The 15,163-nt window shown below is 46.9% G+C and overlaps 1 protein-coding gene across 1 annotated transcript in view; it reads left to right on the top strand.

Moving 5' to 3' along the window:
• Positions 1-15,163, top strand: part of cog5 (component of oligomeric golgi complex 5) — a 76,843-nt gene that overhangs the window by 46,625 nt on the left and 15,055 nt on the right. The window contains exons 7-11 of the mRNA XM_034075274.2: positions 947-1,077; positions 3,983-4,142; positions 5,131-5,243; positions 5,326-5,403; positions 12,899-12,980. Of these exons, the coding sequence (XP_033931165.1) occupies positions 947-1,077; positions 3,983-4,142; positions 5,131-5,243; positions 5,326-5,403; positions 12,899-12,980 (564 nt within the window). The remainder of the gene's footprint in view (positions 1-946; positions 1,078-3,982; positions 4,143-5,130; positions 5,244-5,325; positions 5,404-12,898; positions 12,981-15,163) is intronic.

Genomic DNA, 15,163 nt, shown 5'->3' with positions numbered 1-15,163 from the left:
ATTGTAGGCGCTGCACTCGTTTGGCCGTATCAGAAGCAGCTGAGTGAGTACCTGCTGGTAACATCAAGTGTATCATTAGAATCCTGACATGCCCTGACTCCGTGGAGCAGGACTGTTTTTTGGGAGATGATCATTTTGATGCAACAAACCAAAGAAATAGCGAATCAGGTTACAGATTAAAAAACTAAATTGGACCTAAATGTTTAGTGTCACCCACACATAGATTATTATATACATTTAGGATTAACAAGTCATACATCCCAGCATGCGGGAAGAAAACACCCTAATGGCTTATTGGAGTGACCACATGATGGTCACGCACACACGGTCACTTGCTACATGGGCGAGGTCTCTGCTAAAGCACGACTACTGTGCCCAGCTGCTCATCCTGACCAGGTGGTCCCCTGTAGGGTCGGCAGCTTCTGTACCGCACTGTGGCCAGGAGGAGCAGTGACCATCTGTTAGTGGGTTCAGCAGAGACTATGAGAACGCTATGAACGTGGCTGCTGCAGCCGTCTGTTGGAGCTGCACGTGGGGACACGCTGGACGGTCAGCTATCGCCCCTCTTCCTGTCCCCTTGGGAGAGACTGCACCCCGCTGAGGCCAGGATATTATTAACAACGCTGCTGTCCCAGCTAAGCTGTGTGCAGGCTGCGGAGCAAACATGGTGGAACAATCGCAAACGGACAACATTTTGTTTTCGCTTTTTAGAAATATGCGCTTCTTCGCTGTTTTTTAAAAACAAAAATGTGAATAACTTTGGATTTCATATGTGTGTGTGAGAGCGTTTCAAATGTATGTGAACGGTATTTCTGAATAATGTCCATAACGGCCCCTCATCTTGTTAGGTCTTCAAATTGCATAATCACAGACTGGAACATATAGAAATAACTTGAAATGGAACATGTAATAACTTGAGATGTGTCTCTCTTTGCACGTGCTCCAGACTACCTGTCGCAGGGCGTGGATCTGAGTGGGATCGAAGTGATTGAGAACGACTTGCTGCTGATCAGCAGAGCCAGGCTGGAGGTGGAGAACCAGGCCAAGAGGCTGCTGGAGCAAGGCATGGAGATCCAGGTACAAACCCTCTCCACTCTGAACACGTTACCCTGGGGTTCATGCTGCAACTACAGCTGTGAGCCCCGTGTTGAGAAGCCATACATATCATGTTTCATTCAAATATCATAATGAATAAATAAGTAGAAATAATTCTAGAGATGTGTTTATATTGTCCAGTTGTTAGTGATATTATTTACTGTTGTGAAAGTGTCCATGTTTATCTACAGACTGGTGAATGTCTTATGCCATCACCGATGCCTTTGTGTTTTTGCTTTTCCTCCGAGTTCTTCCACTTTTTTTGTGTTCTGATTTTTTTTAAATGAAATGTGATTAGATGTTTCTGCTGCTGGTTGTGATAAGACATGGAAGAGCACTCTCTGTATGTGTTGTCCTTCATCTGGCCCTGAAAGCCTGGCTCTCCGGGGGCCAGTGTCCCATTAAAGATAGTGTGTGTCTGCTTAGTGTCCTTGATGACATATTGCCAGTGTGTAGAGGAGTGTGGTACGGTGCTCCAGCTCGGGCACTAGTGCTGCAGCCATGCTTTGTGCATTAGGCATGTCTCTCTATGATCAGGGCAGATGTCCTTGAACGCCACGCCATGCCATCATTCTGGTGTGTGCCATACCAAAGTGATGACTTTACAACAACACGATGTTTAGATATCTCTTTATGCTCCTATGTATTATAGTAGTGACATTCAGTTGAATACACATTGCTTTGCCAACTCTTGGTCCATGGACAGTTTCTTATTGCATCAGGCTCTATTATTGTCTTGGTACCTTTTCAGGCCCTCGTCTTCAAACTGTACAATACTGTGTTCACTCAATCATTCATTTGCATCACATCTACTTCTACACGTGTGCAAACTCCTTCATAATAAGTGCCTTCCCGGAAAGGGAGGGTTCAGGCCTTTGTTGCCACCTAAGGCCTTTTAATATAAATCATCTGTGCAGGAAGTGTTAAGTTGATTCATATCATATCTATGTGCTGTGCGTGTGTACAGGCAGGGCACCAGGTCATGTGTGAAGCTGGGTACTGGGCCTCCACAGTCCTCTCCAAAGTCCTAGCTTCTGGCTTTACTCCCATGCCTAGACATTAGGCTGTTCTTTCTAAATTAGACACGTTCACTCACCTTGTTCTCTGTCTGTTGAACAGAGACACACACACACACACACTCCTCTCTCCCCCGTGTGTTCCCCCTCAGGAAGTATTTTTAGACTAACTCCTGCTCGAGTAGCCTTGTTATGAACTTCTGTCACTCGTTATGTGTGGCCATATGGACACACACACACACACACACACACACACACACACACACACACACACACACACACACACACACACACACACACACACACACACACACACACACACACACACACACACACACACACACACACACACACACACACACACACACACACACACACACACACACACACACACACACACACACACACACACACACACACACACACACACACACACACACACACACACACACACACACACACACACACACACACACACACACACACACACACAGTTGATGCTTGTGTGTTATTGACTGGTTAGCAGTTGGGCATGCTGGCCGGCTGTGTGGGAGCTTGTTTCACATCAGTGCTCTGATTGTGCCAGCAGAGACCCGGAGTCCATCTGTTGAGTGGGAGCTCCACTGACCCACGGAGAAAAACTCTCTTCTAACATTATTTGTCTGAAAAATGTAATTAACTGAATGCAATTAAATTCCAAACTTCTTTCAACAGAAGCTATATAAGAAATGGCCATTGCAAACCTGGATTGAAGCTTGATTTAGATGATTACATTACATATTTTACATGACGCTTCTTAGTTGGTGAACAGTCAGGGATTTACATACACTTCAATACTATAGACATGCCTATGGGAGCCGTGTGGGACCCTTTCACATACTGTCTGCTGAGGGTGGGATTAAACATGTACAGTATCAACTTGCAGATGCCCTTTCTTTGTTGTCCAAGGCCTAAAGAGCTCTTTGGAAAGCATTGATAATATATTGTTGCCTGGTCATTCAATAATGCACATGCATACTGTCTGTACAGGACCCTCGAAACACCTCACATCTGAGAGCCACGTGTAATTAAAATGTGTGAATTTATAATGCAAGTATATGTTTGGTGTGTACATTTGTATCAAGTACTAAATAACAATATTTTGTACATTTAATGATATCTAAATTACCTAAACTGTATGTGTTGCTTTACAGAGTCATACATTTAAAAGATGGCAGATACAATTAAATACTCTCTGCCACAGGCAGGCAGTGGAAAAGGTAACTTCAGACAGTACAGCATCAATCTCATGCAGGCTCATTCCTACCAGTGACAGAAAAGAAAAAAGAAAAGATCAAATTCAAAAAGAACAAAACAAAATGTGCGATAATAGGAATATAAGGATATTTTAGAAACAAGCTTAATTACTGCGTTGCTTCAAATGACTGAGAAGATGAAAAGCAACCCGATGCCGATGTATTGTGTACGTTAGTCTAAAGACTGAAGCCGGATGGAAACAGCTGGCTGGACTCAGTTTCAAAAGAAACCTATAGTAACGTAAAGCTCAGTGATCGACACGCTGCGTATCGTTTTGTGTATCTGTACACAGAGACGTGTGTCAGTCAGGTGCTACAGCACCCCCTGCTGTCTTCATCTGTTCCAGTGAGCTGTGAATGCGTGCGTGCGTGCGAGCGTGCGTGCGTGCGAGCGTGGGATTGAGTATTGACTGTGTCCTGATGAGGATAACATTAGATATTTCTCCAAATAAGTCCAATCATCTTCTGTTGTTCAACCAGAAAGCACCAATGAGTATGTGTTAGTAATTCTATCCAGGCTGTGTGGTGTGCCACAAACCACCGTGACTTATTTCTTCCTCTCCTTCCACCTGTCAGAATCCAACCCAGGTGGGCACGGCCCTCCAGGTCTTCTATAACCTCGGCAGTCTGAGGGAGACCATCAGCTCAGTGGTGGGGGGTTACAGGACAACCATAAAGGACAACATCAACAGTGCTCTGGACATCAAAGGTCTGACTCAGCCCACCAACCCCAGAGGTGAGACCTAAGGAGGATGTGGCTCTGGGTACTGTGTCCTTCTTTCTAAAAGAGGAGAGAGTGTGGCCCAGTTTGTGAGTAGGCTGGATCCGGAATAGACATGGCCCCAGAGAATAGTCAGTCCTGGCTGGAGGCGTGTGTCCTTTTCATGGCTCTGATGAAGTGGCCAAATAATGTTTCTAATTATTGTGCATAATGCTTCCAGATAACAAGCTCTGAGGGCCTAGGATCCTTCCCCTGCTCTTCTCTGCACTATATCACTGAATGACATTTGAAATTAGCAAAAGGATAAATGGTCATGGTACTTTTTTGAAAGTCTGGTGATATTCCATGTTGTTGTTATTCACCAACTCATTAAAAGTCCCAACCCAACAATGAATGTATTTACTAACCCATGTGTTGTGTGTATCCAAAGCCTTATATATCTATTCTATCCCATACAGCTTGTTTGGTCCTAAAACACAGCAATGAAACACGCTGCTGAACTGGGTGGCGTGTGTGTTCATTACCATGAACACACACGCTGTAGTTAATATAACTCGCTACAGATGCTGTCCTTCGGCCCCACATACGCACTAGCAACACATGCAGATGAATCTATCCCTGAATAGTCCCAAACATATGGACTGTCTCTTCCTGCTGGTGTAACCTTTGAACAATACCAATGGCTTTTCCAAAGATAAAACTAGATGTGTGTGGTGATTTTAAATATGTACGTCTTGAGCGGAAACCAATGTGCTCTGAGTTTAGAACCCCTGATGGTTTAGGATTAGGGTTAGCAGGACTTTAGAGATGGATTAACAAATTGTTAAGTCAGGTATTTTCATAGCTTTTGAAGTTAATAAGATAAATAAGACTTTACTTTAACAAAATATGGCTATAAACTCAGAATAAAAAACAATATCAAGCTGGCCAGCAGAAAATACGTTTTCATTGGCCTTTGTTCCAAACATCCTTAATGCTTCTCTGTGTGCCCTCTGTCCCTCAGCGGCCCCGGGCCGGGCAGTGCTGCCCACACCAGGCAACACGGCCGCGTTCCGCGCCGCTCTGTGGACTCACCTTGAGAAACTGATGGACCAGATATGTGCTGCCTGCAGACAGGTACAGCCTCCCCAGCAGCTGACTGCACACACAGACATTCAAGGACTCCTAATACAGGCCTAATGTCCTCCATATCTTCCAGGTGCAACATCTGCAGAAGGTCCTGCTGAAGAAGAGAGACCCTGTGACTCATGTGTGCTTCATCGATGAGATCATCAAGGTGGGTGGGTGGGCGCTACTGCTCTGCTCTTGCTATAATCCGAATAATTATGTTTCTCACAATCAAAATACAATTTCCACACACATTCAGGCATGCTGTCGCCCCATCATGTGCACATTACACAGCTAACTAGATGATGACAATGATGATATTAGTATTATTACATTTGTGAAAAATGTTAAAGCTAAATGGATGCATATACAAGGCGACAAAGCTTTCAGGGTCAACTGATTTTTCGCAAAAAAAAAAAAGTTGGAACCAGGAGGATAGCAATGGTCCGATGGTATCATGGTCCATTGTATTAGAACGTCCCCGTAACAGTGGGTACCTGAACAAACGTAATGTAATACCTTTAAGGCCCGGACACACCAAGCCGATTTTGGCCGTTGGTGGGCGTCAGGCCGAAAAACTGATTGGCTGTTCAGCTAGCGAATCAGTGCATGAGGAGCGAAACGGAAGTGAGGGACCCAAACAAACTATTAAGAAGGCAAATCTGAGATTTCATTTAACTCCAGCTCTCGACACAGGTTCGGGAAAGCCCCGTGAGCTTCTCGCTGTAGAGTGAAAATTAGTGATGTTACGTATTGTGCCGAGGCTTCGGAGCGTGTGTCGAGTAATCCCCGAAGCTTTTTGTGAAGCTTGTATCGAGGCTTGTATCGTTTTTGGCCAGTGACGTCATCGATGACAAACGAAGCCTAGCTGCCTGTCGACACCACGTGACTGCTTCAGGAAGCGATTCAGAACGGTTGAACCGTTGAACCACAACGCTCATAATACCCATGGATGTATAATAAGAACCATATTACCCCTCCTGTACCCGGGCCCGGGGACACGATGGAATCACGAGAGCTCAGACCCTCACTCATATAGATGGCGGAACATGTCATAAGTATAAATAGATACAAGCATAAATAAATGTAGGAGTGAAAACATGAATAAATTAATGAATAAATACAGGAATAAATATGTGTGCTGTGGCTCAGCTGGAAAGCAGTTGACTCACGACCGCAGGGTTCCTGGTTCAACGACTGAACAATACATATTTTTTGTTGTTTATAAAATCTACAGCTAAATGAGATAATGTAGTTAATAAATGTATTCTTTGATATGGTTTAGCCTTTCTCAAGCTACAACATGGTTAAGTTTATGAATATTATTAAGGAATTAAAATCCCTCTTTGCAATGTTTAACAGCCTCCTTAGGCTTTTCAATCACAATCATTCAACTGGAATAAAAACAATATTGTTAACATGAAAATATGATTTAATGTTCGTTGTTTAGAGTTATTCTAAAGCTTTACTCAATGGGAACTCGGTATGAGAGAGCACACTGTTGAGATGTCCAATCTGCCTGTTTTACACACTTTGACCAACAGGGGGTTTGTGTTCAACATTACATTACATTGCATTTAGCTGACGCTTTTATCCAAAGCGACTTACAATAAGTACATTCGACCAGGAAGATACAACCCTGAAGAAAACAGAATCATATAAGTACATCAGGTTTCATAGAGCCAAGTATTTCAAGTGCTACTCAACTGGCTATAGATAAGCCAGTCCTTTATTAGTATATAAGTGCTCTGTTAGCAGTTCTTTGTTAGTAATTCTATCGCTCGAGGTGGAGTCGAACGAGATGAGTTTTCAGTCTGCGCCGGAAGGTGTGTAAGCTATCTGCTGTCCTGATGTCAATGGGAGCTCATTCCACCATTTTGGAGCCAGGATAGCAAACCCACGCGTTTTTGCTGATGGGAACTTGGGTCCCCCTCGCAGCGAGGGTGCAGCGAGTCGTTTGGCTGATGCAGAGCGTAGAGCACGCACTGGGGTGTACAGTTTAACCATGTCCTGGATGTAGGAAGGGCCAGATCCATTTGCAGCATGCTACGCAAGTACCAGAGTCTTGAAGTGAATTCTAGCAGTTACCGGAAGCCAATGAAGGGAGCGGAGGAGCGGAGTGGTGTGGGAAAATGTAGGAAGGTTGAAGACCAGGCGAGCCGCTGCATTCTGGGTGAGCTGCAGAGGTCGGATAGCACATGCAGGTAGACCAGCCAGGAGGGAGTTGCAGTAGTCTAGGCGTGAGAAGACGAGAGCCTGGGCCAGAAGCTGCGTCGCTTTCTGGGTCAGCTGGGGACGCATCCTCCTGATGCTGTAGAGCGTGTATCTGCAGCAGCGGGTTGTAGCAGCGATGTTTGCAGTGAAGGACAGTTTGTTATCTAGGGTCACTCCCAGATCCCTTGCAGTCTGAGTCGGGGAAACAACAGAGGGGCCGATGTTGATCGTCAGGTCAAGAAAGGGACAATCTTTTCCCAGAAGGAAAAGCACTTCAGTTTTGTCAAGGTTGAGCTTGAGATGATGAGCGGACATCCACTGAGAGATGTCAGCTAGACAAGCAGAGATGCGTGCGACGACCTGGGTCTCTGAGCGGGGAAAGGACACAATTAGTTGGGTGTCGTCAGCGTAGCAGTGGTATGAAAAACCATGCGGGCTAATGACAGATCCGAGCGAGTTTGTGTACAGGGAGAAGAGGAGGGGACCAAGAACAGAGCCCTGAGGGACCCCTGTAGTTAATTGACAAGGGTCGGACTCGGACCCTCTCCATGTTACCCTGTAGGTACGGTCTTTGAGGTATGAGGTGAGGAGGGAAAGTGCAGAGCCTGAAACTCCAAGTTCTTGGAGAGTGCGAAGGAGATCTGATGGTTCACCGTGTCGAATGCAGCAGACAGGTCCAACAGGATGAGGACAGAGGAGAGGGAGGCTGCTTTAGCCGTGTGCAGTTCCTCAGTGACAGCAAGGAGGGCAGTTTCTGTGGAGTGACCTGCCTTGAAACCAGACTGGTGCGGATCCAGAAGGTTGTTCTGATGGAGATAACAGGAGAGTTGTTTAAAGACAGCGCGTTCAAGTGACAGGAACGGGAGGAGAGAGACAGGCCTGTAGTTTATAACCTCAGACGGGTTGAGAGTGGGTTTCTTTAGGAGAGGGTTTACTCTTGCCTCCTTGAGACTGTTTGGAAAGTGACCAGAAGTTAGAGAAGTGTTGATGAAATGGGTGAGAAACGGTAGAATATCAGGAGCGATAGTCTGAAGGAGGTTTGAAGGGATAGGGTCCAGAGGACAGGTGGTAGGGCGGGCAGAGGTAATGAGGGTAAGAACCTCACTTGGAGAGAGAGGGGAGAAGGAGGTCAGTGTGTGGGTGGAAGGAGGGTCTGGAGACCCAGCGGTGAGTAGAGGTGAGTCAGAAAAAGAAGAGCGAATATCATCAACCTTTTTTTCAAAGTGGTTAACAAAGTCGCTTGACAGAAGGGAGGGGATTTGGGAGGGTCCAAGAGGGAGGAGGGGGGAGGGGCTTTGGGGGGGTCCAGGAGGGAGGAGGGGCTTTGGGGGGGTCCAAGAGGGAGGAGGGGGGAGGGGCTTTGGGGGGGTCCAAGAGGGAGGAGGGGGGAGGGGCTTTGGGGGGGTCCAGGAGGGAGGAGGGGGGAGGGGCTTTGGGGGGGTCCAGGAGGGAGGAGGGGCTTTGGGGGGGTCCAGGAGGGAGGAGGGGGGAGGGGCTTTGGGGGGGTCCAAGAGGGAGGAGGGGGGAGGGGCTTTGGGGGGTCCAAGAGGGAGGAGGGGGGAGGGGCTTTGGGGGGTCCAAGAGGGTGGAGAAGATGGAAAATAGTTGTTTAGGATTGGAATAGGAAGATTGGATCTTGTCTTGAAAGAAAGTGCTTTTTGCCTGAGAGATGGAAGCAGAGAAAGAGGAGAGGAGAGCCTGATAGGTTAGGAGGTCGTCGCGGTGTTTGGATTTCCACCGTTTCCGCTCAGCTGCCCTAAGGACGGTTCTATTAGCACGCAGTGCGTCATTTAGCCAGGGAGCAGGAGGGGACTGACGAGCCTGCCGAGATGTGAGAGGACGGAGAGAGTCCAGAGAGGATGAGAGTAGAGAGGAGAGTTTCTGCAGCAGAGTTTGGAGGCAGGAGTTGGAACGAGTCAGAGGAAGGGAGGGCTGAGAGCACCGAGGAGGCAAAGGTAGAGGGGGAGAGGGAACGGAGGTTACGGCGGACAGGTGCAGGATGAGAAGAGATTAGTTTGTTATGTTTGGAAAGGGGTAGAGAGAATGAAATGAAGAAGTGATCGGATGTGTGGAGCGGGTTTACAGAGAGGTTAGAAGTAGAGCAGTTCCTTGAGAATATGAGATCAAGGACACTGCCAGCTTTATGAGTCGGTGGGGACGGAGACAGTGAGAAAGCAAAGGCGGTTAACAGAGATGTTAGTTCGTCTATCTTCCCCGTCTGGAGGTTGAAGTCTCCGAGAAGTACAGCGGGAGGGCCAGTTTCAGGGATGTGTGAGAGGAGATGATCTAACTCCTCCAAGAAGTCCCCCAAGGCTCCTGGTGGACGGTAGAGAACAACAATGGTTCATTGTATAGGATGGGTTACTGTGACGGCATGGAATTCAAAGGTGGAAGGAGTGAAGTTAGGTAGCTTGAAGAGGGAAAAGCTCCATTTGGGAGAGAGCAGGAGACCAGTGCCCCCTCCTCTGCCAGAGGGTCTGGGTGTATGGGAGAAGGAATATGCTGTGGAGAGAGCTGCTGGGGTGGATGTGTTGAATGGAGTAATCCACGTCTCAGTGAGAGCAAGGAAATCCAGGGACTGCAGGGAGGCGGAGCCAGAGATGAAGTCAGCCTTAGGAACAGCTGACTGGCAGTTCCACAGGCCGCCTGAAACTAGGTGTTGGATGTCAGTGGAGCACGTGGGATAGACGAGAGCAGGCCGGTTATAGCGATTAGGAGATACACGGGCCAGTGATAATTGCGAGAAGACACATGAACAGGAATGGAGAAAATGAGGGGCTAGAAAGCTAAAGAAAATAAAAATAAGACACCAGCGATACTTAGCTCAATCAGAGTAGGATTTGCCTCCTCTTTGCCACCCTCGGGACTCCCACAGGACTCCAATGTCTTTGTCCGTCTTAGAGACTCCCGCAGGACTCCAAGGTCTTTGTCCGTCTGACGCTGAAGGAAAGAGCTACCTAAATGGACGCCTGATTGCTGAGTTCTCACAGCTGTGGGGCCACGCCCCTCTAATTAGTTAACTCTCAACAGCTGATGGGCGACAGCTGAGAGACCGTGCCTATTTTAATGCAGCCGAGATAGATACTGAGACGAGTGAGAGGTTCACGTGATCAGATCTGAGATTTAAATTCTCTCAAAAGCGCCGTTTTTAGGTACAGTAACTACAGAAGAGTTATACAGAGTAGAATAACTGAAATAGAGAAGTCTAATTAAACAAGATTATTACTTACAGTGGCTGCTGCGTCAAAAGGTATTGTCAGCACAGGGTTCAAATGAAGCCCATGATGAAGCCTCATGAGATGAACCCTTTTGCGAACCAATTGTCTGGAAAGCTTCAAAGCTTCATCTCACCATCACTAGTGAAAATGGAACCCACACGCTATTTGTTGTTTGTTTATATCACGCAGTCTGTCTTCCGGTTGTTGCCTCTTTTGAATGACGAATACACAGGAGGAGAGTTATTGCCACTCACGCATGCGCAGTTCGTACCTTCTTGGCTGTCGGCTGAAGTCTTTGCGGTGTGTTCCAGTGCGACACATGGCCAAGACGCAGAGACGCGAGGCGACACAACAGTCGGAGTCCGTCTGTGTCAGTTCTTTGGTGTCAGCTTGGTGTCAGCTTGGTGTGCGCGGGCCTTTACATATATAATACACATTACATATAGTCTGTATTAGTGTAACCATGGTGAGTCCAAAACACACTGCACTATACAACACACACACTCCTGTCGCAGATCCAATCTCCCAGCCTCTGCTGTCTCTTGCGTGTCAAACATAGAGTACAGATCTAAGTTGAGAAATATGACCTACAGTGGTGTTATTAAAAGGATGAATGTAAAGGGGAAGAAAGACGTGCCCGGCCAGCTATAGTTCTGGACATTTGCAGAATCTTCGAATGAGGAATTAGTCTTAGTGTCCAAATATGAATCAAAGTTAATATAGAACTGGAAGCATTTCAGTAAGCGTAGTGATAGCAGTGTAAACACTCTGGACGTGCAGCAGAGCCAAACGCTATACCTGTGCTCGGGCAGCACACGGTGTCTTTCATCTTTACTCCTTAAAGAGGAACTATTTTACACATGTTTACTATCTGTCTAGGTGTTCTGAGATTCCACTGAAATATGAAGCCTTCAGTGCCTTCAGTGGAGGGAGCTGAAGTAGGAGTCAGATCTGACTCCATACTGAAGTTTGATACAAGTTGGTTGGGTCTAAAAAGAAATCTGTGAGGGAAGTTAGAAAGTGAGCTTCCCAGGACCCTTGGGCATTTAGTTGGATTGGTGGTTATGATGGAAGTCATTAACATATCGTCATGACTTTCACCAGTCCCACTCTCTTACCTCCACAGATGCCTAGAAGTACAAATCAGTGCAGCAGACTGTTGCTATGGAAGCAAAGCTCTCACCAATTCCACAGAGATAGGTGTGAGATGGAGACCTAATGACATGTCTAAATGCAAAGCTCCTCAGCTGAGCAGCTTCACTATCTCCCTTCACTGTGCCACAGGAACATATCAGAACCTGCACACATCTCCTGTTAGCATCATGGTTTCCTGTAGCATTAGGATTCACCTTCAGTGGAGCTCGTGGGCCAACGCAGAAACAGAAGCCCTGAAAGCCTTGATGTTATTTTCTATTCATCTCACATACCGTTGTGAAAGAAGCCGTAAGAGAGGTTCGTAAAGGTGCAGACAGAGGAGGGAGTGGTGGTGCTGTGTGTGAGGAGGAGCAGTCCCACAGCTGGGCAGCAGACCTGCAACAGGCTTCTCTAACGGAGGACGAGAACAAAAGACACACATGTCCAATTCCATGGAGACACTGTCCTCAGTTGTTGTGGTGTGTCGCTGTCTGACAGCACTCTCCGCTCTCATCTTTGATAACTGCTACACAGAGCACAGGCTTTGAGTTGTCTCTGTCTTATACTCGTGCAGAAGGTGCATGCTGATGAAGGATGTGTGCAGTGAATACCTCAGTGATGGCAGTTTCCATAACATTGTGATGATCACATTATTGATTTTGCTGAATATTGTGATTGCTAATATTATCCAGGTGTATTAGTCTTGATTTGTTTCATTTTGTGTTGCAGGTTTGCACACCAACACACACATGCAGTACATAACAGAAGTGTTTAATAGCTATATAGAGACATTATTATTGGCCAGGTTTCTTTCCTAGTTTGTGTGTGCACATCTCAGAAGTGCTCTGTGTTGAGTCTCCAGCCAGTCTCTGCTCAGAGGCTCACTCTGTACAGAAAGGATCCATTCATTACATTTCCAGAATAACAATGATACAAGCTAATATCATGAAATGGACTGTTCCTTAAGGGAAGTCTAATATGCACCAGACAGACCTGGAACAAGAGTCTACACGTGTGTCCCATCAAACGCCAACACATGTCACTCACAAAGACTCAGGGACATGTGGTGACCAGTGTCTCTCTTCTGTCTGAGGACAGGATGGACAGCCTGATATCCTCTACACCTTCTGGACTGATGTCACCAGCACCCTCAGTGAGGAGTTCCACAGAGCGACTGAAGGTAGGACTGCTGCTTCTCCTTCCCGCTGTCCCCCTCAAGCTCCTACCTCAGAGGAAACATGAATTGACCTAAGAGTTTAAGTCTTGAATGTTTTCTCTCCGACAGATGGTAGATAGCGGCTCCACACAAACAGCTAGTGGGAGGTCTCATTTAGCGAGCGAGTATCATCTGGCTGTAACAGGAGCTGACAGCAGAACACAAACCAATGGGGCTGGGGTAATGAAAGGCCTGTTGTCCACGAAGCCATCAGCACACAGCAGTCTCATTGAGCCAGTGTCGGCCTGTTGTACCACCTTAGTTTGTGTTAAAGGGAAAACACATCTTCTGTTTGGATGTGAATTAGGGATGGGAATTTGAAAGCAAATGTATATTCGAATATTCGACCCCCCAAAAAACAGTTAACCGGTTAACCGAAATGTACACATCCTATAAAAAAAAATGTTTTTTCAATAATTTTTTTAAATACATACATGTTAAAATAAGTGTAGAAACCAAGTCGAATTTGTCAAATGTATTGAACTGGTGATCACAGTTTGACAGCTATAGGCCTACAGCTTTCATGTGTGGAGGCGATTCACAATCAGGCCAGCTGGAGAGAAGACCCTCTCAGCTGGAACGGAGGTTGCGGGGATAGCAAGGTATAGCATGTATATAAGTTTAATTTGGCATAGTTTGACCTCTACACCGCACTCACTAACCTGGTCGAAATATTTCCACACATTACTCCTTTTCCTCCATGTCTGTTGTGTAGGACTCTTCTTAGAGTGTAAATAATTACCGGACTATGACTGGTAAAATATGTTGAATACCGGCAAAACTAAATCTCTCCTGTCAAAATGTCTCTGTACTTTGCCGCCACACACGGTTGCCAAGCAGCGCTTATTGTTGTTTAGGCTGGCCATGTGTCGCGAGTGTTGACGGCCCGTCCACACTACAGCGTCGACAGCGTCGAAAACTCCAATCTACCCATTCACTTTGAATGGGGTGACGTCACGTTGCCTCGCTTTTTCGCCGAACTGAATTGTGGGTAGCAGAGCGGTCCGTCTCCGCCGGAGACGCCGGAGACGCCGGAGTAGCCAGCGCCAGCCAATCAAATCCCGTTTCTGAAAATCTGACAGCTGAAGCGCTAGCCAATCAAACCGCGTCTAAGCTGGGAGAGATATCCCGCCGTTCATTTCTATATTTCAAAAAAAGTCGGAGGAGAAACTAACTATCGCCGTAGCAATCACCCGGTTTTGTATGACCAGACCCTCTTCACCTCCCGGGATACAAACCGGAGGAGCCAGCATGGAGGGAGGTGGCAGAGACAGTGGGGGGACTGGTAGGTTTTCGCCTGTTTGGGGAGTTTATATATATATAGATATATTGCTCCCATAAAATCCCCCGGGTTTTTTGCTTTGTATGTCGGGGGCGGGAGATTCATGTGATTGGTTGTTGGTCGTGTTGCTTGAATAAAATCCCCAAGCTTCAGACACGCCCAGCTCCAAGCTTCTTTTGAAGCTGTAGTGTGGACGCTCCGTTAGCGCCGGAACCTCGCAACGGCTGCGGAGCTCATTTGCGCCACATTTGGGCCTAAGATGAGGTTTGAGTCTGCGTGATCTGCGTGTAGGGAGGGGCAGCAGCCGTATCATTGGCTAGAACTAACTAGATCTGATGGATTTGGACATAAACGCGAGTGAAGTATAACCGGACACGAGAGAGAGAGATCAGCACCTGCAGCTCTGCCCGCTGTGAGGGTGAGCGGAGCAAAACACACCTTTACGGCCCCTACACACGGCGGCGTGCGTTGCCGCTTCAACGCTTCTGCCCATTCACTTTGAATGGGGTGACGTCACGATTCGCCGAACTGCATTGTGGGAGCAAAGCGTAGCTTCTCTCGAGGTGCTCGCTGCAAAAGTAGAGCAATGTTCTACTTTTGCCGCCTCGACGGAGGCGTCAGCCAATCAAATCCCTCGTATGTAAATCTGACAGTACAAGCACTAGCCAATCAAACCAGGTGTATGTTGGGAGAGCCGGACCGCAGTTATTTCCATATGTCAACAACAGGAGGAGAAAATGATCGTGGCGGTAGGGAACATACAGGGATACAAACCGGAGGAGCCAGGCATGGGGGGAGGTGGCAGAGACAGTGGGTAGGTTTTCGCTTGTTTGGGGAGTTTATATCCAGTGTACTTCGTTTGAAT

This window comes from Pseudochaenichthys georgianus, chromosome 23 (assembly GCF_902827115.2).
Source record: "Pseudochaenichthys georgianus chromosome 23, fPseGeo1.2, whole genome shotgun sequence".
Lineage (NCBI taxonomy): Eukaryota > Metazoa > Chordata > Actinopteri > Perciformes > Channichthyidae > Pseudochaenichthys > Pseudochaenichthys georgianus.
The sequence above is the reverse complement of the archived record's forward strand: the minus strand, read 5'-3'. Positions and strand labels throughout refer to the sequence as shown.